Below are 25,309 nucleotides of genomic sequence, written 5' to 3'. Positions count from 1 at the left end.
CCAGAATTTTGCCATTAAGTGGTAAATCCTTGAAAACTATAATTCTGCAGACTTTAGGCACAGGAAAAGCATGTTTCTCAGGTTTGCACTGAGAGCTGGGAGGAATGGGAACACGTTGTTGGCGGGGAAGAGAGGCATTGTGGTGCTGTGTAGATCTGGGTTCAGCTCCAGACACTTGGAGGGTTTCTGTTGCAGTATGGCCCCGCCTATGCACTTGATCAGCCAGTGCCTTTATTGACCTTCCCATTACATAGGAGGGGGGAAACTACCTCTACCTAGTTAAAAGGTCTGGGGAAAGGACACCCTCTTCTTAGTCAATACATTGCCTAGCACAGCATCAATACGTTGCCTAGCACAGGCAGGGTCCTGTGACCTGCAGGGACTTCTGTGCCAGCAATTAATAATAAATCACAAATATCATACAAGTTCTCTGACAGACCCTTCCTTCCTTCCACAGGCTTGTACTCAAGGTATGGGGTAAGAAAAATAAAAAAGGAAAGAAACAGCTTATTAAATGGCCAGATTGCATTAGTTTGGCAGTCTTTGCTCGAAAAAGGCCTGGTAGCACATGAAAAATTAATCAGTATGTGAAGGACTGGAACATTAGCACAAGATCTAGTAGACTGATGAAGGACTGAAAATACTGCATGAATAAGTCATTCATAGCTTATCATCCCAGTAATCATTTCCTCAGTGATAACCACTTTTTAGAAAGCATTAAACTGAACATGGCATGGACTTAAAATTTAAGATAAATTCGGGTCACATTTTGGCTGTCCGTGAGGTTGAGTGGCAGAGGGGGGATGGCGGGAAACGAGCCATTTCTATGAGCTCTTTGTGAAGGCATCTGTGCTGGGCAAGTCCCCCGGGTCAGCAGCGCCCAAAGAGCCATCTTATAAGAGATGCAGTTATATACAATTCCTCTCACATCTAAATGCCACAGGTGTCCTATGTCAGTAAAATACTTGACATAGCTTGTGGCTAGCTGGACCTTCCACGTCCCTGCTCCCGAGCATGGGTCCCATTCCAAAAAATAGTATGTGGTCTGCAGAAAAAATATTATACCGTGAGGCATAAGTTAATCTTAATTGCTGTGTTTCCTCACTTTTTTGGCTTGGCTTTGTCACTGCTGTAATGTTCTTTTAGTGTTGTTATTGTTTCTTATATACATTAAGTGTTTTACAAATGATGGACGGCCAGGTCTCTCTGATGTTTGGTTGCAACAGCTCAGTTACGTGTACTGCTAAAATGTTAGCCAAAGGAGACGATTAAGAGTCTGTGTGTACAACTAAGATGGATTTGGGGCTTCTGATCCTCTGGCTGGGTCTTTTCTGTCCTCACAGGTATTAACAGCCCAGATTACGCTGTTGTACCCCTTCTATAACTTCTTCTGCGTTACTCCACTGTTCCCAGAGGAGACACCATCCCTGCTAGTGGTGGCGGGTGCTCCCAAAATCACAGAGTCCCAATTGTCCTCCCTGTGCGATTCATTTGCCACATGTTTAAAAATGAATGTAGCTATGTGAATAAGAGGAAAAGTTCAGGCAGAGGAATAATTTATAATTCCCAATAATATTGCTTCTAGCTACTGCTCTATAGTGCCAGTTCCTGCCCAATGTGGTTTAAGCAGCTAACAGCTATAAAAGTTTGTTGACCTGAGAGGCTTAGTATCAACCATAGGTACAGTCAAAGTCAATATGGAGGCTGAAAATCCAGTGCTAATAGAAAAACAGAAGTCAATATTTAGGATGTGAGTCAGGAACTTAAAATAGGAAAGTGAAACAGATGAAGGCTGTAGCTGCAAGAGTGCTGGAGGTGAAATGTTTAGATCCAAGGACCACTGCTGATTACTATCTTCCCCTCTAACAAGGTTGCTCATTCTGCTTCAGAAATTCATTTCCAGTGGCCAGGCCACCTCCCTGACCTATATTCCTCAAACTGCCATTACGTCAGAGCCTGCCTATTTGGGGTTATAAGTGAAATCCTCTGTCTTCTAGGTGAAATCCGCAGGTAATTATATGTGGGGCAAATATGGGCTGGGGCATGGAGAGGCCAGGAGAAGAGTTTGGCTTAGCTCTGTTTATACTGGAAAATCCCCTTTCTAAGGCTGTACTGTTAAGCCTTGGAAGGGAGGGGGCACAGGGGAACTTCCCCCATATGAGGCAGTAGCTGCCGGGAACAGGGATTTCACAGTGCGGCTCTTCCAGCTAAGCGTTGGGTGGAAAAGTAACCAGCCGTAAGTGGGGGTTTTCGTTCTGGAGAGGGGCACGAGGAACTGAGAGCTCTTACCCACAAATGAAAATGATGTGGCCTTATTTACACGATGAGGGATGGGGAGCAATGCCCGAGCATGCTGATGATGAATTTATATGCCCTTCAGTGAGGTGGTATTTTAATTTATACATCCTTTCCTCAGTTTGGTTGCAGTGGACCAGATCTCCAGCAGATGTGAATCTGTCCAGCTCCATTAAAGTCAGTAGAGCCTCTTTGTTCTAGCTAGGGACCGCATCCACGTCTTCTGGTATTTAAAGAAATTGCCATCTGCCAGGTTCTCCCATTGCATTCCCTTTCCATAGAGAGACTTGGTACTTGAGAAGGTTTCTCAGGACTCACACTGACATTATTTTGCTACTGTAAGAGGACCCCATCATATCCTCCTCCAACACATGTGATGACATTCCTTAGCTATGGCTTTGATGTCATAACATTGTTTTCACAGACTTGCCCTGATCTTGTTATGACAAGGTCAAGTCCCATTCAATTCAAGAGGAAAGTATTAATACCAGGGTGAAAAACCCTGGTGTTAATTAAGCTCTGAGCATTAACTTCAGGCATATGCTGCTGTCTTTATTTCTTGCATGTAAAGTGCTACAGCCAACACAATTGGTTCATGATGCAATCCTAGCTTTGATTAAAAAAAAAAAGTATGTACTCTAGTGAGTGATTGCTGGACAGGAAGGAATCGGATTCAAAATCTGAACTGTGCTCAAAAGTAACACCAGAAGTAGCAGGGAGATAAGTCTGACAAACTGTGTTGCAGCAGCACACGGTTGACCGGGAAAATCTGTTATCAAAACAATTTTCTTGTGAAAAGTAAGGTTTGTTTCAACTGAACTACCTGAGGTCTCTATATAAATTTGAGTTTTTTATTTGTAAATCTAATTGCCCCAAACCTCAAATATTTAAGCTGAAACAGTTTGATTGTAATATGGTTCCTGTTTCATGCTACCGCATCTGACTATTGTGAACTGTACCAGGTTTTAATTTAAAGTAATTGCAGACTCTATAATTTGCTAGCATTATTGTAATATCAATAGTGTTTGTTATTTTTTCTGACCAAGTGCTCAGGCAATATGGCATGTCAGCACATCCTAAAATATATACATTGGGTTATGCAATGCCTGGTAGCTATTTAACTTAGTATTTCAGGTGTAGAAACTGAGGCACATTGCAAGGAATGATTTGCTCATGGTCCTTAATGCAACCTGTTGTAGACTCAGTACGTAACTGGATCCCAGTCTTATGGGATGTTTCCCTGAACTAGAAAAAGTCCAGTCATCTCATACTCTCCTTTGCTGCAGCCTTACTTTTGCTAAGGAAGAAGCAAACTGATCTCTCTCTCTCACCTTGGGGACCAATATTAAAATGGATACGGCACCTTTCAGCCAAGCTTTTTCAGCTGGAGAGTTCTCAGAGATAAGGTATCCATAGAGATACATTATCTATACATAAGGGTGTATGTAGAGGGTTCTCTTCAGGCTGGCAGAAATTCAGCATTTCTGATTCTCAAGAAACCAAAAGAAACTACATTTTCTTTCCTTTTTTTAACTTCAGGTAAAGCAGCAGCACTTGGGTCTGGCAGCTGCTCAGTTTCCCTTCTGTAGCAATTCTGCTAAGGCTGTACTTTGATGCCTTTCTGCCTCTGAGAGAAAAGTTAATGTACTCCTGGTCCCCCAACTGCCCTTTGGCTCCTTGCTCCATCCCTGCATAGCAACTTGACGGCCTTTCACCCATGTTGCTGCTGGTATTTGAGTAGCTGTGCTATGGGGCTGGGTGATGGGAACTCGCTGCTGATCCCAGCGCACCGTGGAGCTGCAGGGAACTTCCACTATTTCCCTGCTGGGGCACAAGGCAGAGGATGCCCACTTCAGGGTCACATTGTCTGCTGCTTCCAGGTATACCAGCAATACAGACAGGGCTCTTTCTAAATTCTTGCTTTGCCTTTGATAGGGCAAAAGTGAATCAAATGGAGGATATTCCAAATGAAACTTTTTGAGGCTCCTTGAACCATTGTGTCTGATGGAACTTTGTTTCCGTAGAGAGCCTTTCAACTGGGAGCAGTTTTCATCATCATACCTCTGGGGTAGTCCCATGATTTCGGAATAGACAAGCCATGAGTCAGTTATAAACAAAACCGCGAACAAGGTTTTGTTTGCAGATCATTGTATAAAGCATTGGGTATGTGTCAAAGGCTTTGAAGATTTTGCTTTAAATATAGTTGGGTATTGTAAAACGTTCTTGTTACAACATAAAGATTTCCTATCATCTAGACACAAATTCAGCAGTACAGATTTTAGAGGGACGGAATGTCCTAAATTGACCTAAAATTGTTTTACTCTACATAAACATGTCATGATTTTTAAAGAACTTAGGCTCTTTCATGGACAGAAACTTGGAATTTCTCCCCTCAGCCAGTACAAAGCTTTCCATTGTGAGCTCTGATGAGTCAGGAAATATTGGATCTTAAACTTATCACTCTTGCAAGACTGAATATTGCGTATTTTGTTGCTCAGAAGATTGTAATTTTGCAGAAGTGTTACCCATTGAGGAACAAAGCTTGAATCACTGTCATCTGTGCTTATGTCTAAAGATATGTCTCCAAGGAGGTCCCAAGGAGGAATATTGACATCTGTTTCCTTACTCTGTTTGCCAAAAAGAGGATGAAAAATATCTTGACAAGTGGACATGAAGAACTTTGTAAGACTGGTCTAAAAATGAGTTGCAAGACAAAACAACTTCTTTACCGAACCCATGACTGCTCAGAGTAGAAGATGACAACATTCTTCCCTGCCATCCCAATACAAAGAAACCTGCGCCTGGATGTGTTAAGACGCCACTTATATTCCCCAGATCCTCCTACAAAACTGATCATGAAAAAGGGAAGAGAAAAAGTTAGAAAGTAAAATAAAATATCTCTTCCTAAGAGGCTATTTGACACACAAAGAAATAATTTAAGTGAGAGGAAAAGAGCCCTCACACCATTGCATGCACCTGGGTAAAGCTGGAAAAAACAAACCACAGGCTCCTGGGCTAACCTGCTGCAGCTACATTTGACCCTATTGCCCAAGCTGTATTTCAGTAGTATATCTCAAGGAGTATGGGCTGTTAAATGATTCAAGATGGATAAGATTTGCTGCAATGGAAAACTTGTATGCATCTATGCCTCTCTAAAAAACCATTTGCAAAAATAGATTAGCAAATCGTTGTTGCAAACTGGACTGTTAACCTAAGAGTAGAAAATGCAAGGGGATTTTAAACTGCATTTTAATTTGTCATGCTCCTAAATAATTTATTATACATCTCACAATATATTGAAATTAAAACCTGAAGTATGACATACAGTAAATAATTCAGAATGGCTCTTTCATCAAGTGTGAGCTAGGTTATTGATACTTCATTTTGGTTAGATAGACATTAATGTCATCTCCTGCTGGGCATCTCTCAGTTGACTGATTTTGCTTGCATTGGTACCAGTGAAAAATTTAGGGCCACAAAAATGATCAGAGGGCTGGAACACCTCTCCTATGAAGAAAGGCTGAGAGAGTTGGGGTCGTTCAACCTGGCTCCAGGGAGACCGTATTGCAGCTTTTCAGTACTTAAAGGGGGCTTTTAAGAAAGGTGGGGACAGACTTTTTAGTAGGGCCTGTTGTGATAGGACAAGGGGTAATGGTTTTAAACTAAAAGAAGGTAGATTTAGACTAGATACAGGGAAGAAATTTTTTACTTTGAGGGTGGTGAAACACTGGAACAGGTTGCCCAGAGAGGTGGTACATGCCCTGTCCCTGGAAACATTTAAGGTCAGGTTGGACGGGGCTCTGAGCAACCTGGTCTAGTTGAAGATGTCCCTGCTTATTGCAGAGGAATTGGACTAGATGACCTTTAAAGGTCCCTTCCAACCCAAACTATTCTATGAAATCCTCCTTTAGGTAGTCCACAAACTCCTTGTGCTTAGTATTCATTCAGTTCTTCTAATGATAAAATGCCTGTAAGGAAGGCCTCCTGAAGCCTGAGAAGCAAGGGCAGATGATCTCATCTAAGGGTGCAGCCTCAAATATACTTTAGGAGCAGCCACACTACCTTGAGGATAAGGCTGTAGGTATTGATCAAAACCTGATCATCTCCATTACATATCTAAGATGCCCGAGAAGAGTGTGTACAGTACACAGCAGCAACAGAAGCCAGTGCAGGAGTGGTGTGTTATTTGCAGATTGATGGCTCGTGCTTTCACATTGGCAAAAACAAATCCATGCATTACTGCAAAACTGTTTTTGTTATTTGAGATTGAAATCTTAACAACCAATTAGTATCTCATTAGGGTTCTATTTACATAGCTAACGAAGATAATTTATGAGGAAAGAAAACATTTGAGACTCCCCAGCACAGTCAATTGACTTTAACTTTGGTGAAGCAGACAGCCAACTGCATTTAGAGCTTCCTTTTTACCTGGATAATAGGGAGAACAAAAGGATATTAACCCACAAGCAGAAAACAGCCTTCCTCGACCATGGTGGGAGAGCATGACTTAAACCTCCCTATGCCTCAGTTCCCACTACCCAGGGGTAATGAGCTTTCCAATCTCCACACACTCTCTATTTAGGGTACTGACTTATCCTGAGCAGAAAACATGTGGTTTTCTTTGTCTTTTTTTTTTTTTTTTTTAAATCTCCAAAATAAAGAAGGGGGGTCATCAGACCTGTTTGAAATTTGTGGATCGGTCCTGTTCAGCCTGTCTCAGAGGAGGTCTGTATGTTATTGTAGGTAATCCAGAGTTTACTGCAGGACGGTGTGAATTTGGCACTCCCAAGTTTTGGGAAAGATACACTGAATGAGGTTATGAGTTTCTGTAGCGAAAGATGCTATTTAGAGAGTGGTCCAGTATACCACACCCCTTGGTGCTGCCTGTAGGCTTAGAATTATAGGGTTTACGAATGCCTGGAGGGCATTAGCTCAGTCGTTAGGAGGTGGGAAGAAGTCAATTATTTTTAATTTGGAGGGAGTTTAGCAGCTCTGGTCTTGTGGAGCTGCAGCTCCTGTTTGCAAGTAGCAGAACAGCAAGGAAATGGAACCTCAATCTTCCACAGCAGAGGGAAGTCAAACAACAGGAGCTGTGAACTTGTTTTTGGTTTCCAGTGCCAGATCAGGAGTTAATCTGATCGGGGCCTAAGCCTTGCAGCTACTTCTGTGCATGTTCACCAGAAGGCTCTATAGAACAAGCCACGACCCAGACTAGATTGACGTGTAGCACCGTGTTTCTGGCAGAGGATAGAAACGTGCGTGACGCCGCACCCAAGTTCATTCCCACAGCCTCGGGAAGCAACTGTCTGAGGAAGACAGAGCTGTGGTTGGAAGTGTCCAGAGCAGTACTTTGGATAGCTGCGCTTACCTGCCTTGGCACTCAGGTGCTGCTCTACTTTCTCGGGAGAACTGCTTTGGGGGGAAAGACAATCTTTTAAAAGCAAGAGAAAAGAGGTGGTTGTTTCTCATCAAAACCAAATATTGACATTTCCTGCCTGTCAAAACTTTTGTTCTTGAACCATTGTTAAGGAAAAATATTTACAAGCTTAGAACAAAATCTGAAGCTAGAGCGCCTGTGGGAATCATGGGAGACTGTCTTTTCCTTAACGATACTGTTTTTTTGTCATGTTTAATCAGGGACTAGTCCCAGAAATGCCAAGATATTGTAACAACCGTTTTTAAGATAGGCTAAGTCTTCAGGTGCTCTGAGTACACACAGTTTCAGCTGATGTATACAAGTTCACTAGATTTAGACTTCATATTCCTCTCCAAGACTTAAAATAGGAACGCTAAAAAGTTGCAAACCAAAGTTGAGCTAAAGCAAAAAGTGTTATATTGATACATATTCAGACCTTAAAGAAGCTATACAAAGCTTTATAAAAATGTGAATCTGTATTTATGATCTGATTGTAATTACTAGCAAATTGCACTCTGAAGATTAAACCAATCATAGAGACAGTAGAGAACTTTTGTAGACCTTCGGATAGGTACAGGGAACATATCTAATGATATGTATCTAATGATGACATCTAGGCAATAAAAAGAAAAAACAAATTTATTAAAATCAGAAACAATCCATCTTCTTTCCCTCACTAATAACCCCTTGATCACTCATGGTCTTCCTGAGAAATACCTTGCTGAAGGTAAACATTTGTAGTGAGAGACAGTTAATACAGTGGATGATGACACTGTGCTCTATGAAATGCCTGTATGAGGTATGTGTGTGTGGCTGATGCTCATGGAGTGTGGAAATCTTATCTTATCCCATCCTTTTCTTTCTTGCATCCATACATCCACGAACAGAAGACGTTCTTCACAGCGTGGAAGGTGGGCAGTGGCTTCAGCCGCTGCATCCATCGCTGGTCAGAAAATTGTTTCAAGCTATGCTTCAACACACAGCACGGCATGAAAAGCGTGAGTAGGCCTGGTATTTAACTCTGAGCTGGGAACCTAATTCTCAGTATTAAGGGGCACCTGAGTGCTTTCTGCTCTGGAGTCGGTCTCAGTGGCTCTGAGGAAGTGCCTTCATGAGCACATGAAACATTTTTCTGTCTAGTTGACTAATTCAGCTGCTTTAGGGATGCAGCTGCCGCTGTGCTGAAATTGTTTTCATTTACTACGTGCTCCAACATTTGTTCTGAAAGCTGCTCCTGCAGAAGACACTTATCCCTTGTCTGCAGGAGGATTTCAGTGAGATTATTAAACTTGTGCTTTGCTGGCTTTTCCCCTCTTTGCCACTTATTTTAATGATGCTGCAGAAGCTCTTCATTCTCCTGCTGTTGCTGATCCAGTTTGTGCAGATCACATGGGCAGCATTCCCAGGGAGACTGGGTCACCTAGGAAGAGAAATCAGCTTGGGAAAATCACTCCTCTTTTTTCATACATCCTTGTTTCTCCTCCCCCTGTCCTCCTGTGTGTATGTGTCTCTCTCATGCTAAAAAAAAAAAAAATAAAAAAAGAGGGGGGAAAAAAGAGGCAGAAAAAGCTTTGAAGGCTTAAATCTCAGATGTGAGCTTACTTGAGCTTTTATTGCCCTTTTTTTTTTATCCAGAAAAGCTTATGTTCACTCAAAATGGCAATTACTTGAATCTAATTGGAACCATTTTATGTAGCTCCAGACTCATTGCTTGATCTCAATAATAAATGAACTTACGAAATATTTTTGTTACTAAAGGAATTGTAGTTGGGCAGGCCAGATCATCAATCATGATTTCCTTTTGGAGGCTTAATATGAACCTCATTTGATTTTGAACAAAACAATGTTAGCTGAAAAGTTAGCTACTGTACCTTCAGCTATAGCAGGGAAGGGAATGTGGCTCCTACAGATTTTTAAATCATGGTTTACAAGTTAAAGATTTTAGCTGAGATTTAATTATTAAATGAATTTACATTTCATTTAAATATAAAGGGAAAGAATGTATTCGTAATGTAGAAGCTCTGAGATCAGGACCCCACTAAGTGAAGTGCTGTGTACATGCTCAAAGAAGGGATTACTTTTCAGACAAACCAGCTCTTTGAACCTGTGTAGTGCAGGAGCGGTAGTTTTAGCAGAAGAGATGAAGCGGGGCTGGGCGGCTGGGGCTGGGAAGGAGGTATCCGAAGGGAGGGACGGTGGCAGCCTGTGCTTTGATCAGCTGAGTTGCTTGGGACTGTGTTCTTGGCAGCTGGGCTTGCTTGAGAATGTTTCTGTGCTGAATAAAGGGCAGGTGGAGAGAGGAGGGAAGGGCCCTTCATCTCTGGGGTAGATTGGCCACTCGAAATGCAAAGCCTGAACCCAAACAAGGTGTTATCGAGCTGCAGCATATATGGGAGAAGTGGTTTCACCTTGGCTGTGCAGAAGCCCCAGGCACAGGTGGAGATCACTGATATCTTCTGCCCAGCTTATGGCTTGATAGTGAAGGAGTAAAACTTGAATGAGGTGTGACTGAGAAATTGTCTCTAGTGGACAGGTTGCTATTGGGGGAGGGATTTGGGACCATGTGTTTGTCTGGTGAACTGGATAAAAACATATTCACTCCCACCACTGAGCTGTTTTTAAAAAAAGACTGAGATAAAAACCTGCCCAAACTGGTGGTGGTCACACATCCTCACCTGGCATCAGTGCTTTCTACCAAGCCAGCTGCTCATCCCTGCTCCTTTCCCCCTCCCTGGAGCTGCCACTCCCCTTTCACCTGCCAGCAAAACAGCACATACAATTGCTCCCTAACGTGGTCCGGAGAAAATAGTTGGTTAGCTTAAATGCATGGAGAAGTTTTATCCTAACTTGGAGCATATGGGAAGACCTGAGTTAGGCAGCAGTTGTGCATGTGAAGCGGAGGAGGCACTACCCCTCAGTGAGGATGTGGGAGGAAAAGGCGATCCCTTTCACTGCTCCCTGCAACCAGAACAGGGTTTATGACCATAGCGTGACACCCTGATAAATAGGGTGCCAGTCACAAGTTGGGTGCCAGTTTGGACCGGCTTGTGGACCAAACACAATGCAAAACTCCATTGTGGTACATGCCATTGGACCAGCTTGTGGACCAAACGCAATGCAAAACTATGTTGTGGTACATGCCGTTAGTGTGCCAATGTAGAGCTCCATAGATCCTGGCAAGCCTGTGCACAATTTGCAGCAAATCTCCTTCAGCCCCTCTGTGGGAATGGCTGAGCACAGGCCATGGCCCTGCAGGAGTCCTTGGGAGTCCTCTTGCCTCACCACAGCTCAGCAGCATCTTGGGATCCCACCCCATTTCGGTCCAGGCCTGCCCCAGAGCTGCTCTCTGGATCAATGCAACTCCGCTTTCAAGTGGTTTCCCCTCTAGGCTGCTCTAAACTCTCTCTTATCAACAACTTCTGTATAGATAAAAGGTGCGTTCAACAAGTGTATGAAATCACGATCAGCTGACTGAAGTGATGACACTGTTAATCTAGTCCTGCATCCTCCTCATGGTACCTGGGCAGGCAGAGGTAAGCATGGCCTTGGGCTACACCCATGCTGGTAAATAAAGCAGTGCCTGGGAACAATTTTGGGCCCAGCCAAAAGCCAGTGACTGGTTGTACTGTCAGGACACCTCTGGTATGCTTTTGGGCCATGCCAAGAAGCTCTCTCCCAAATGGTTTCTAGCCATGGTTTGTTCTAACATTCCTGGGACCATCCCCAAGCAGCAGTTTGCATGCAGCCACCCCGGTGCGGAAGCTAGCCGTGAAGCAGGCTTTTCCATGCCAGCTGGCCTCCGTGCCCAGGAATGTTCCCAGGCACACTTAATTTACTAGTAGAGATGTAGCCTTAGAGGAAGAGATACAAACAGGGCTGTGGGTCTAGCTTGCTCCCATGGAATTTTGCCCTGGGCTTTGGAAGAAGAGGATTTTGCTTCTCTGGAAATGCAGTGGGCCCAGGAGGAACACAGAGCGATGTGCTGTTGGAAGGGAAGGGAAGGAAGTGGAGAATACAGTACATTTTCCGTCATGTCTTTGAGCTTGGGCAGTGATATGACAGGTTGCTTTGGTATTGCTGGACCTGGATTTCTAGTTAATGCCCTAAGGTGGGTGTAAATTGTACCTTCAACACAAGTGAAGGAAGAGTTGCAGTTTTGATAAACTGGGGAGAAACTGGAGACACTCTGCCCCCTGAACCCCAGTTTCTGGCCTGAAAGCCTTGCCTTGTGTTGGCTTTGCGAGCCGAGCATGGTGACTGAAGCCTCCTAAGCTGCAGTGCCAAATGCCCATGCTACACACCACTGGCCTAGTAAGAGTGAGGTGGAGATTCACTTCCCCACACTTAACTTGGGGCTTCATTTTCCCCCTTAAGATGGGATCCGATGCTGAGGTTTTTTCTGCTTTTAGAATGTGAAATATCACAATAAGAAAAAAGCTCTAAAGCTTCCTCATTCGGGTGGGTTATTTAGGCTTTCTTGGGTTGATTACATTGTTTATGTCTAAGTAGTGGTATTACAAACCCCTTTGTCAGTAGCATGGTTAATGAAGGGATTGCCAGGAGCAGTTATACCCCTCCTGAGGGACATTGAAAAATACTATTTCCCTGAACACAGTGGGGATATTCTTTCTGCTAATCTGCTGGTCTGCTTAGAAGTGTTTAATTTAAATGATCACCATGTGGTAGCTCAGGAGCCTCCTTTCCACATGGGGTTTTAGGAAAGCCACAGAGCAGATCAAAAGCCAAAGAGATGGACCTTAGACCCTAAAGCTAACTGCTGCAATAGCTGATACCCAGTGTGTTGGGACTGACAATGCACTGTAATATTAGCAGCATCTGTTTGAGTTACCTAGGTAGCTTGTACACATCATTTGCCTGCAGACTGGATAAATCAGACAACTTAACGCACAACTTCCCATGAGCCCTAAGATCAAACACATCGATGAAGTCTTCAATTCCTGCCTTTTGTTATTGCTTTGGAGTTAGTAGCAAAAGCAATCAATTCTTGTAGCAAGTCTACATAGCCACACATACAGCTCGTTGCAGCAATACGGCTGAGATGTGCGGTCATTAAAATTCATATGTACACAGCAGACCAGCACAGGGCCTGTATGCTACTTTGCCCAGATTTTATGGCCTAACTTACATGATGCATAGGAGCTACCCTAGCTCTTCTGTATAGTGGGGATTTTCAATCCGAGAACCTAAAAGGCTTTTTAAATACAGGAGAAATATTTCAAATAGAAGCTATGATCATGATCCAGTGTAGAGGAATTTTGTATTTCTAATGAAATTAGAATTCATTATTTCTAATGAAAGCAAACATGTAAAATATGTGTACAGCTGCCATGTGGTGCAAATGGCTTTCAGTCAGGCTAGCTGTGAAACCACTTTGGCTTAAGGGAAATAAACCTTTATTTTATCGTATATGTATATATTAATTTGGAGAGTTTGTGGAAATGCTTTTTCAGTTTTGGCCTTGGTAAATTCAGCTTGTTATATCAGACCATGTCCAATATTGTAAATGAATGGAAGGAAGGAAGGAAGGAAGGAAAAAATAATATTTACATATTATTACAGTGGTGTATTTTTTTAATTTATCAAAGTTCCTTAATATTAATGTCTGACATTTTAGAAGTTGCTTAGGGAAAAAACAGATACAAAACAGTCTACTTTTTATTAAATTTATTTTGTAAGGAAACTATTTTCCCACCAGCTGCAGAAATGAACGTCACATTCAATTGCACAACTTGGAATTTCAGTTTTCCACTGGTATGGAGAGAGTGGCCCTGATTTTTCAAGGATTTATTCACAAACTTAATTTTTAGGTCCTCAGGGTTCTTCCTAGGCTGTGTGAGCATCTGAACCAGCACTTACAGAATCCATTCAGTCTGTTTAAAATTATTTGAGGTAGCAATTTTGGTCTTGCGGTAGTCTTGCTTCTTTCCTGATTCATGTGCTGGCTGCCTTTTCTGGCAAACAAAGAGGGGCAGGAGAAATTCTGGGGTAGTTCCTTTTTCTTTTTCAAAACCCAGTGGCTGTTAGGGCTGTATGCAGAGGCTTGGGATGTACACAGGGGAGCAGAGAGCAAGTGAGAGGGTCAAAGGTGCAAAATAAATGGCATTTATTCCATGGTTCCCCAGCTTGTTTGTTTGTTTAGTATTTTGATTTATTTGAAAGGAGTTTATTCCATGGCTGATGAAAGGAGTGTATTCAATATTTAGTACACCCACATGAAGTGGATATGAATGTTTACTGAGTCTATACACATCAATACTGTATAGAAAACAGAAAATGTAAGAAAGGGCAAATCTCCTACAGTAATACAAGGCTGCATAAGTCCAGTTAGAGAAGGCAGAATTGATGGGAATAATGGAATTAGTAATTGGATAATGCTGCAGATCATGAATGTTTTATGGTACTGCTTTTTCAACCTAATCCTGAACAGGCTGAAGGATGTGCTTAGTTTTACAAGCACGTAAACTAAGGGTAGATAGGTCATCGCAAATTTCAGAAAAAAGCAGGAAGCTGAGGCGTGGCGAGGGAAGGTAGTTAAAGGTATTAAGGAATATAAAGATTGGCCCAGGCTTTCCCAAAGTGCTAAGCAGGTTGGCTGTACAACACCCATCCTGCAGTGGGCCCTGAAGAAAAGCAAGAGGGAGGAGGTAATGGCACAGCAAGTGAGGGAATTCGCTGCACACCTCTGCTATGGTGACTGATCCAGTTTGGGAACAAATCTGTTTGTTGATACCCTGACCAGTATCTTTATCGTCCTGACCAGGGTTGTAAAAATCCCTCTCTTTTCAGTGCAGATAGACTTACAAGATCAGAGCTTTTCTGCATAGTTGAATGAGATTATTATATTCCTGCTAGGATTTATGGGTTGCAGTAAGAACCGTGGACAAGGCACTGCAGGAATTTGTCAGGAAACTATTGGTTAATAGATTTGGTATTGGGCTTTTCAAAAATGTCTACATGAGCTGAGTGCTTAACATCTCACTGAAGTTTTGGGAGTTTAACCCCAAAACTGTGTCTAACCTGATTATGCATCACCGAAAATCTCAGTGTGACCTATATAGATCTTTGGGCCCCTGTACACCTCTTAGAAAAACAGCCTTTCACCGCTTTCTGCCCCTTTTCCCCTTCTGTAAAATGGAGGTAGCAGTTCTTCCTCCTCTTGGAGAGGAATGGGGAAGCCAAATACAGGAAGAGTACGATGACTTTGGGGCTACAGATGTTCCAGCTATAAACGATACCTTGAAGCAGTTCAATGTGTGCTGCTAATAATTCGTTTCTGCAGTTTAGAGCATGGTTTCTGGAAGGCCGCTGCAGCGCTGGAGCAGACAACAGCCTGGGAATGGTCAAAGGACGTTGTTCTCCTAAGACCCCTCCCAGTCAGGAAATTTTGTAGCACACAAGCAAACAAGCTACCAAATAAAAGTTACAGGGCAGTGATTGAACTGAGACCTGTGCCCATCAGAGCTTCTCTTGAAACCGGGCAGAGCTGGGAACAAGGGATGTAATTGAAAGCAACTTGCAAATAGCTTTACTCCCAGCGTGAAGCAGGTGCAGCAGCTGATCGCTTGTGCCGAGCACATGCCACAGAGCAGGCACAAAGCTTTACTATTACTTTCTGTAGTTCTGTCTAGTTTTAAGAGGATATTTAAAAATTGGAATGATAATGACCTGAGAAAACATGACTTTACACCAGAAAATAAAATTGCAAGCGTTCATTATCAAAGGCATACTGGCAAAGAAGTGTTAGAGTACAAGAATGCCTGATGATGCAATGTTTTTCATCCTGCAACTGAGCACAGAAAACCTTTTCATATGCCCTAAATCTGCAGCTACAATAAAGCCTTCATACACACAATCTGCTTAAACAGAACGTCACACTTGCCTTTATTTTATTTTAGTTGCAAAACATTATCCAGTTTCACTGCTAAAATATGCACTTCTTAAGGCAATATGCGTAACTTTATATTATCCTCCATTTTACTTGACGTCAGTATCTCTGCAGTGATGAAATTATAAGCTCCTGAAGTGGACCATCTATGACGCAGCCATTTTTTTGTTTTATGTGGAGGACCACCCTCACCTCATTGTCTTCCTAACAAGACTTATATAATTTTAAAAAATCCCTCTTTGCTCCAAATCTTCTGACTGGAATAGTCAGCATCCCTGTCTCTTCATCACTTAAACATGTGAGCCTATACCACCAAAACCAGCAGGAATTTTGCCACTGTCTTTAAGGCAAGATTGAGCCCTGGGATTCCAGATATTTGAGATTACTATTGGCATTAACCTAGTATTTATCCCCAAACAATAGCAGGGCCTAACTCTTAGTGCTTTTACTTGAAGGTCTTGCAGGGACTTACAAGTGGGGGTCAGCATGATCATCCCCATTTTGAAGGTGGGAAAACAGGGGCACAAAGGGAAGGACAGAAAAAGGAGGTCTCCCGAATCTTAGTCAGTTCACTGCCTACTGAATCTCCCTAGCCTGACAGTCTGTGACTATTCATACTGCATGTAATTAAATGTACATAAATGGTGGTGGTGCCTAGGAACCTGTCTGGTGATAACTTGGTTGTTCTTCAGGCTGTACAGAGGTGTTATGGCATTTTTTTCACCTCTTAATGATAAAAGCCATAGGTCAAATACTGGATTTTGAAATTTGGAACTTTGTAGCATCAAGGTGAAAACAGTAAAAAAAAAGGTTATCATGTTAGCCTCCCTTTTTCCTCTTTCCCGAGCAATTGTATTACAAACTGTAGGAATTTGTCTTACAATTTAAAAGTTGCACAGCCACGTGAACTGATTACTGCAGCCTGTATTTGCAGACATAACACTATTAGGAGGAACTGTTATCATTCACGAGCAATGGAGACTTACTGGAAATGTAGAAAATACTGGGTCTCCATTGTATTTCCTGATAAATTCCAACTTCCCTGCCACTATGATGGAGGGAAAGTGGAGATTTGATGAATGAAATTGAGACTCACTGTGAAACAGAGCAACAGCTTTGAGGAGCTGCCAGATTTCAGCAAAGGTGAATAAGAAAGAAATGGACATTTCTGAATAAACTGCCTTTCCCCTCTTCAAAAACAAATCACCATCTTGTAAATTATCTTCTCGGGTGAGAATCCATTCTTCATGGAACAGAAGACAGGCTGTGCAGCAGAGACAATTGATAGATGTTAAAAGACAAACCACCAAAAGACAAATATGTCTTCAGAAAACAGTATTAAGTAATATTTTAAAGAACGGCCACACATCATATTCACACAGATGCCAACAGGAAGCACAGTTCAGGAACAGAAAAGCTTTCAGATAATCTCCACCCATTATGAAGCCAAAACCTCAACATCACTAACACATCTTAACTCATTTTCAGAAGTCGCCCCTCTAGCATTTGATGCCATACCATGTGTATGTTTCATACTTCAGCACAGATTTTTATCAAGAGTTTTATTCACTAAAATGTGCAAAATCTATAAAAAAGGTCACTACTATTAATATTTCATGTCTCACATACTTACCATATCTAGGGGGCAGTGGTCTAAAGTGGGCATTTTCAACATTGCTCAGCATTGGCCTAACTGGTCTGCTGAAATGAGCAGTAAAACTGTTGACTATCAATGTGCATAGAGCGATGGGAGTATTTCTGGAGACCTGTGTTTCTAACTAGACAGAAATTAGGTCTTTTTTTAAGGATTACAAGTTCAGGTCAGAGACCCTAGTGAGCATTTCTCATCTAGGTCTTCCAGCTGAAGTCTTCTGCCTGTAGCCATCGACAATGATGGTTGCAATTTAACCAGGTTGGAAAAAAAGACCCTACGTATATAAATGTGATTTGGTATAGTATTTGTAAGAAGAAAATGCTGGGGGGGGGGGGGGGGGGGGTGGAGATTTTCTTCTTCCCTCCTCTAGTGTTGAAAAAGGACTCTCACTGTGTTGTAAAACCTATCCTTTTGGACACTTTTCTATCATTTTACTAAGAAAACCCAACAATACCTGAAGTTGAGATCTGTCAGCTGTGTTTGGGTCCTGGAAAGGAACACCTGGATCTGAAACCTTAGCAGCAGGTGCCACTAGCTGAGTATTTACTGGCTCAACACCTCTCAAAAAAACCCACTAAAACAAAAAAAACCCAAGAAAAAAAAAAGAGTGCACATGGGAAAGAAGAAAGAAATTAATCAGTCCAGTCAACTATACAAAGTTCAGGAGCAGGGAAATGAAGTTTCACAAAGGAGATTAACAGATATTCACAGTCAGGTTTCCTAAAACCCCACATCTGCACCAGATCTTTTCAGTGTAAATGGTGGTTTCTCTCTCTGGCGGGAGCTTAGCTGAAGAGCAGGCTTGATCTGGAAAGTAACTCTGTAAAATGAAATGACATTGTGGGAACCCAGCACAATGGGGCTGGATCTTTAGCCAATGTACCACTTGAGTCCCCAGTTTCACAGAGGTTGTAAGGAATTGCAGCACCAGGAAACACGGCCAGCTGAGCTTCGGTTTCTTTATCTCAGGTGCACTGCTGCACAGCTGTAGGGGTGGGAAGGAGACAAGGGTGTTATGCCTGCTGCAAAGGCTCATTTGGGGAGCTGGAAGTCTGGGTGGGCAGGTCCTGGCGTGTTTGCGCTCCACAGACCAGGTGCTGCATTTGTTATACCTAAATACACCTGTCTCTAATGGTCTCTATCATGATAAAGATGCTTCTCAGCGTGTGACCTCAGGTGCGCTGATGCTAGGGATGCAGTGGGAGCAGGCCTGAATGCAGTATTCAAAGGCAGTGGGCTCTGCAGAGAGGTATTTAGTCAGTGGGTGTGCTGATGAGGCACGAACTGTAACCAGACCTTCATGGATGACAGTTTGAGGGCCTTGTTCCCCATATGCACCAGGGCACTGGCTGAAAGGGAGACAGATCTGCCTCAGTGAGAAAATTTTATGTGGGGCTGGCAGCGTGGGGAAGGTGCTGGGGCACAGCTGAGGTTCTGGTGTGAGTGCCAGTGCACTCAGGGAACGTATTATAAGTGCTTTGGTGGTGTCTTGTTGGGACCTCATGGAAACAGATGGGAAGGCAGAGTCACTGCCCCAGCAGCTCCTGATCTAAATAGACTGAGAGATGACAAACTAGAAGGGGAAATGTGGTTTATGGTCAAGAGAACAGAAGACTGTGAGAGCCTATTTCTGTTTAAAATCAGAGAGGGGCAAACCTACAAGACCCTCTTAATATCAGACCAGAGTATATGCCGGCCTTCAGAACAACCACAAACACATTTCTCCCTTATAAGGCTCATCATCCTAATATAGAAACCTCCTGGAGATAAGGTGAAGCTGGGCATACAGTACAGCCTATGCTCCAGGCACAGGGAGTAAGTGTTGAGGCAAGAAATGACTTTTTCCTGGCATGACCCACTACAGATTGAACTGGAATGGCAATTAGAAGTTGAAGTGCTCATTTAATGTCAGTGATGTGTAAACTACGTTGCCATTGTTATTTTAGTGCTGATTTACATAATTGGCATACCCTGAAGTCACATTGCACGCACTTTCAGTTCATGCTAAAGACTTGCAGGAAGTCATAAAATTAAACATTATCTGCGCTGGAATGCAACGGAGAAGTAACTAAACTTTTGAAGGATTTCACCTCGTTCTGTGTCACCTCTCCCACTCTATGTGTGGCGGCGAGCAAAAATCAGGTTAACAAGTGTTTGGAGCTGTTGGTATGAAGGAGCTTTACCAGCTCTTTAATTACATTAGTGTAGTTCTAAGGTGGTTTGTTGCACTGGTATGTAACTCCCCATGTGTTCACCTCGTCCTCCAGCAACATTTTGCCAGTATGGCTGAAGTCACTCTAACATGATAGGAAGGCCAAAAGGAGAGGGTCCACAGGAGGAACTATTCCAGTCCAAATGTGCTGAATTCCTGCCTCAAATCGGCGGTTTTCCTATGTTGGGAAGTCGTAAGATGGAGGGAAAAGGCCGCTCCCAAAGGAGGAGCTGGTAATGGAGCTGTCTCAGTTGTTATTGCTTTAAATCCTCCTCCGCAGTAATTCAAGGTGTCAAAGGCTGTCTGTGTCTTTTGCAAATGAAGCCCCTGAGAGGTATTTGGAAGAGGAGGTGCAGCACAGGGCGCTCACCTTGCCGAGAAGGAGCCTGGGCTACCACTGGGACCCCGGCTAATGATGGCGTGCGATGGCTTCGGCTTTGATGGGGACCCTAAACTGCTCGGTATCGCATACCTGTGCAAGAAAGGCCAGGCCCTACCGCAGAGCCCAAGCAGACAAACCAGAGATGGGGCAAAGGATGCGTCCCTACCCCCAAATTACTAAACCGTGTCGGGATTAGATTTGCCAATATCGGCAAAGGGTGTGAGGGACGTAGCCGGGATTGGGAGCCCGATCCCACTGAGCACGGGCCTGCCTTCTTCATCCCTGCCACTTCTGTCCTCCCCTGTGCCTGTACGCAGCTGTACGCGATGCCGGGCCCGCGACGGGCTCCCGCGGCTGCAAACCAGGGGAGCACCGGCGTGGGCACGGCTGGGCGCCCGCCCCGCCGCCACCGGCCCCGGCCCGAGCGCGACCCGGCCCCGGGGCAGGTGCCGGGCGGAGGCGAGGGGCCGCGGGCAGGCGGCGGGTGGTTTGTGATGGGGTTGCCGGTTCGGGGCCGGAGATCCACCGCATTTCCACCACTGGAGGGCAGCCACATCTTAAAAAAAAAACAACCACCCCAAAACACCAAACCCTCTGCCGTCCGCAGGGCCGGCCGGGGCTGAGCCCGCAGTCGGATGCACAGCAGCCGCCCTCCGGGAGGAGCCTCCTCCCGAGCCCGGACGCTTGTCTTTCGGGGAGGAGAGCGAGGAAACCCCCGGGCTGCCAGCCCTCGCCCCGCGGCTGGGCTGCGGGGCGCGCCCCCGGCGAGGCCGGGCTCGGGCTGCAGGCTCCCGCGCTCTGCTGCTGGCCGGGGCAGGAAAATAAATAAGTATATCTATATACATACATACACACATATATATTTAAACTGCTTTTGAAGCACCGTGATTCTCCCGATACCTTACGTGACCTTCACACCTTACCACCCCGGCAGCCCCGGCCGTCCGGGGCACGGCGCTAATCCGATTTGCGGCGGCGGGGCCCGGGAGCGCTCGGGGCCGCACAATGGGTCATTGTTTGGCCCGGCCCGGTCCCGGGTCCGGCGTCCCGATCCGGGCGGCCGCGCCGTGCCGTGCCGGACCGGCGGCTGAGCGCGGCCGCCCGGGGCAGAACGCGGGACCGCGCCGGCGGCGCTTCCCACACCGGATCGGGGGCCGGTGCCACTGCTTAACGGGACGGGGACGCCCGCCCCATCCCTCGTCCCGGCGCGGAGGCCGGCGGCACCGCGACCCGGGCGCGGGCGGGCGGTCGGGCAGCCGCGGCGCGGCCGGGCGGGCGAGGGAGGGAGCGGGCGAGGGAGGAGGGAGGGAGGGAAGGAACGAGGGAGGGAGGCGGCGTCTCCTTTAAAAGCCGTGCGGGGCCGCAGCCCGCTCCCACAGGGCGGCTGTGATTGGCGCGGGCCCGCGAGCCTCCGGGGTCGTGACATCGCCGCGCAACAAAAAGCCCCGGCGGCGGCCGGCCACCCCCGGCAATGGTGCGGTGCGGGGCGGGAGGCGGGCGGGCCGGCGGGGCAGCCGGCGCTGTCCCCTAGCGCGGCCGCTCCACGCGGGCCGGCAGCAGGCTACTCCCCACCCTTTTTTTTTTTTTTCCCCTCTCTCCTCCCTCCTTTCTTCTTTCTTTTTAAGGGAGCGGAGAAAAGTCAAGCTTCATCTTAATGTTGCTGCGGGAGTCTCAGTAAATGTCCATCTGTCTGATGCGGGTGATGCAAAGGACATTTTTTAAAAGGAGCCTTTTAACTCCATAGACACATAGGGACCCCTTCACGGGCAGGGGCAGGCACAGGCACACACGCGTGAGGAGGAGGAGGCGGAGGAGGAGGAGGAAGAAGAAGAAGAAGAAGAAGCAACAACTTTTCGATCGCTGCTTTTAAAAGGGAGAAGCCCTTCCCTGGCCGGGACTTGCCTTCTGCCTCCTCAACCAGCTGCTAAAAGTATGTTTCTGAGGCGGACTGTACTTCAGGGAACTTCTATTTTCTGCTCGGCAGCTGTAGAGGAGCAGCAGCGAAGTTTGGAGTAACACCAAGTGATGCGGGAAAAACACCCCGAGAGCAGAAAACCCTCCTGCAGACACAACCCCTGCTGCTGCACACAGGTATAACTCCGGCGGTCACAGATCCGCTGAAAGCCTTCTCCGCAGGATGACTCCGTGGGCCACGGCGGAGGTGCTAGTGCTCTGGAAGAGAGAGGGGGGACGGGACACTAATCATAACAATAATAATAATAACAATAATAATAATAATAATAATCCAGCGCAGAGTTTCACGGGGCAGAATATCATCCCGTGGGTTTGGCTAAGGACCTAGCAGGATTTGTATTTTCCTCCTACCCCTTCTTCCACTCTGCCGAGGGAAAATAGCTCTCCCTTTCTCTCCGTTCTGCCCCGCCGCGCAGCCCCGGCGCGGGGGAAGCGGAGCCGGCCCCGAGCCCCCGCGGCTCGGCGCGGCTCGGCCGAGGGTGGGGGGGAAGCGCGGGGGTCGGGACGGGAGCGCAGCGGGGAGGTCGCTTTGCGCGTCGGCTGGGCAGCCGCCCCTTCCCTACCCCGGCGCCGGGCGCTTTCCCCGCGGAGCGGTCCCGGCGGCGGGAGGCCAGGCCAGGCCCGGCCCGGCCCGGCCCGGCGCACACCTGCGCCCCGCCGAGGGCAGCGGCCCGGCCCCGGCGGTGCCCCTGCCGCGCTGACAGCGGCCGCCCCCTCCTCCCCTTCACCTCCGCGCTCCTTTGTTGCGGATCGCCCCGCTCCGCTCCCCCGTCCCGTCCCGTCCCCTTTGATCTCCTGCCACGGGGATTTTCGTGCCTCGCTCCGCCGCCCAGCACCTGAAGCGGCCCGACGGGGCTCCTCCGCGCCCGCCCGGCCGGGCCGCGGCGGGGGTCGCTCGCCATGGCCCGCGCCTCGCCTCGCCCCACCGCGGGGGCCAGGCCGGGCGCCGGGGTGGGACCCACCTGCGGACCGTCCCAGTCCGCCGCCGCCCCCCCCCCCCCCCCCCCCCCGCGGCGCGCTCCCCCGGCGCGGTGTCCGCGCTGACTGGTTCCCATCGCCTCCTCCTCCTCCTCCGCGCAGGTTGATCATGGTTGCCGCGACCCGCTCCCTCCTGGCGCTGCTGCTCTGCCAGGTGCTGCTGGGCGGCGCGGCCGGCCTCATGCCGGAGGTGGGCCGGCGGCGCTTCAGCGAGCCGGGCCGCGCCGCCTCGGCCGCGCAGCGCCCCGAGGACCTCCTCAGCGAGTTCGAGCTGCGCCTGCTCCACATGTTCGGGCTGAAGCGGCGGCCCAGCCCCGGCAAGGACGTCGTCATCCCTCCCTACATGCTGGACCTCTACCGCCTGCACGCGGGCCAGCAGCTGGGGCAGCCGCCCGCCCTCGGCTACCCGCTGGAGAGGGCCGCCAGCCGCGCCAACACCGTCCGCAGCTTCCACCACGAAGGTAGGGGCGGCGGGGCGGGGGCCGGGCGCGCGCGGGGCCGCGGGCGGGGGGGGGGGCGGGCGGGGGGTGGGGGGCCGTTAACGGGCGCGGGCTCCGCGCGTGGGGCGGCCGCGGGCCGGGCGGAGGGAGCGGAGGGGAAAGGGGAGGGCCGGAGGAGGAGCGTCGGGGCGGATTCCTCCCCGGGCGCGCGTACGCTCGGCCGCCGGTAACGCGGGGTTTGTTGAATTCACCGGGGCGGCGGTGTGCTTCCAGAGCCGCGGCTGCAGGCTCCGGGGCTGCTGCTGTGGCGCGCTTGCTCTGCGAACCTCCCTCCTCCTCCTCCCCCCCTCCGTCCGACGAGAGGCTCCGGCTTTACTGACTTCTTCCACTGAAACAGAGCGGCTCCGCGTGAAGCGTTCCCACAGATAGCTTTTCTGTTGCGAGGCTAACGAGCAGGAAAGTCTCCCTAACGCGCGGCTGAGCCGGGGCCCGCTGCGGAGGTTTCTAATCCTTATCTAATCCCCGTGAGAGATCAATGAAACAATCGATCGCGGCCTCCTCAAGCGCTCCCTCGCCCCGCCGTCTAGGAGCGGCTTACTCCGGGCCCACGCTATGCCTCCCCCGCTGCCAGCACCCGGGCTGGTAAAAGCCCTGTGGCCAGGTTTCGGCTCTCACCCGCAGGTAACCTGGCCAAATGCGGAGCGGGGCGTCCGGCAGCACCTCCACCCCTCCTCACCTGCAGCCCACCCAGGCGGCGGGCCCTCTGGGACGGGTTCTCGCTGAGCAACTGGGTGCGTTTCCCGGCTGACGTAGCCAAAATAGTCACTGCGGCGTTAGCCACGGCACGGGTAGGCCCGTGCAGCCGGTGGTGCGCGTGTCGCTCGCGTGCTCTTTGGGAAACGTTTCCCCAGGTTGTAATTGTTCCTGGCTGCTAGTCTCCGGTGCTGGCGTGCAGTGGCCCCGCTGTAAAAGTAATGAAAACGCAGTTTTCCCCATGCTTTTAAGGTGAAACTGTGTTGAGAAAAGAAATTCATTACTATTAAATGCTTCTGACGGATAAAGGAGGTGGCCTCGGAGAATTGGATGTGCTGTTAAGTGGAAAGCCTTATCGTGAGAAAGGAGATGAATGATGAAATGTAACCTCTCATCATCTGCGTTTCCCTACGTGGAAAGTAAACGCTTAGCAGTGAAGGGGGAAAAGCCAGAGCACAGGTCATTCACGTTAAACCTGAGTATAGGTAGGCAAGGGGCTGAGCAAGAGAGGAGCTGAAAGGGCCAAGTTTATAATTTTTAGGCAAATGTAAAAATCTGCAGTTTGAAGTAGTCGTACTGTTACAGTAAAGACTTTTTGACATAAAAGCTATTCTACAATTTTCACAAAATTGAGAAGAAAATGAATCCGTCTCCACTTTTTCACTGAGCTCTCATTCTGTATTAGTGGCTTCTTGAAAGCAGAAGTTTGTCTTGTGGCCACTCAAACAAAACATCTGCATATTTACAAATATTGGGCTGGTCCTGAAATACCGTAAAGCTGAGCCTTACCTTACACAAAAAGTCATACTGGATTCAACAGGGGGATGGTTACATGACTAAGAACTGCTAACAGCTGTTATGGCTTCCCTTTAGAAAGTGAATGTTTCTCCAGGATGCTTAGCATCAAAATTAAAAACCATGATTTGAGGGAGATTTGTTTTGGCAAAGATTTTTAATTTCTTCAATGTCTGTAGCAACAACGTACTTCTCAGCAACCCTAGATATATTTTTACTCCCTCTGAAGCTCTATTCAGCTATTTGTTGACTCAAAGGTGAGAATGGCCTGGGGTTTAGTGACTTTTTAATTTTTTAATTTAATCTTTTTTTTTTTTGTGGTTTTGAAAACCTGTTGTTCAGAAGTGACTTTGTTTCATTATCCCTTTACCATCCACCTCTTTTTAGCAGTTGAACCTTCCTGCTGTTCTTTGTCGCCCTTTTGGGTAAATGCTAGGGCGTGCTTTGTAAAGTGCCGTTACAGATGTTGAGTTCACCGTCTCTAATTAAGATGCAAGAAACCAT

At 47.1% G+C, this 25,309-nt stretch overlaps 1 protein-coding gene and 1 long non-coding RNA gene across 6 annotated transcripts in view; one reads left to right on the top strand and one right to left on the bottom strand.

Moving 5' to 3' along the window:
• Positions 1 to 25,309, top strand: part of BMP2 (bone morphogenetic protein 2) — a 136,292-nt gene that overhangs the window by 7,961 nt on the left and 103,022 nt on the right. For 4 of the 5 annotated variants that reach the window (XR_003924582.2, XM_030022309.2, XM_030022308.1 and 1 more), the window contains exons 1-2: positions 21,317 to 21,956; positions 22,920 to 23,278. Coding sequence is in view for 4 of the 5 variants with exons in the window: in XM_030022309.2 (XP_029878169.1) it covers positions 22,927 to 23,278 (352 nt within the window). In the remaining variant the exon portion in view is untranslated. Of the gene's footprint in view, positions 1 to 21,316; positions 21,957 to 22,919; positions 23,279 to 25,309 lie in introns of those variants that run through there. The other variant, XM_030022307.2, reaches the window with a different exon arrangement.
• LOC115344650 lies at positions 21,815 to 23,038 on the bottom strand. Its single transcript, XR_003924583.2, has 2 exons — positions 22,885 to 23,038; positions 21,815 to 22,037 (listed from the first exon to the last, which is right to left on the bottom strand). It is a non-coding gene; the product is annotated as an uncharacterized LOC115344650 (long non-coding RNA).

This window comes from Aquila chrysaetos, chromosome 8 (genome assembly GCF_900496995.4).
Source record: "Aquila chrysaetos chrysaetos chromosome 8, bAquChr1.4, whole genome shotgun sequence".
Lineage (NCBI taxonomy): Eukaryota > Metazoa > Chordata > Aves > Accipitriformes > Accipitridae > Aquila > Aquila chrysaetos.
This window is presented reverse-complemented; position numbering and strand designations above follow the sequence as displayed.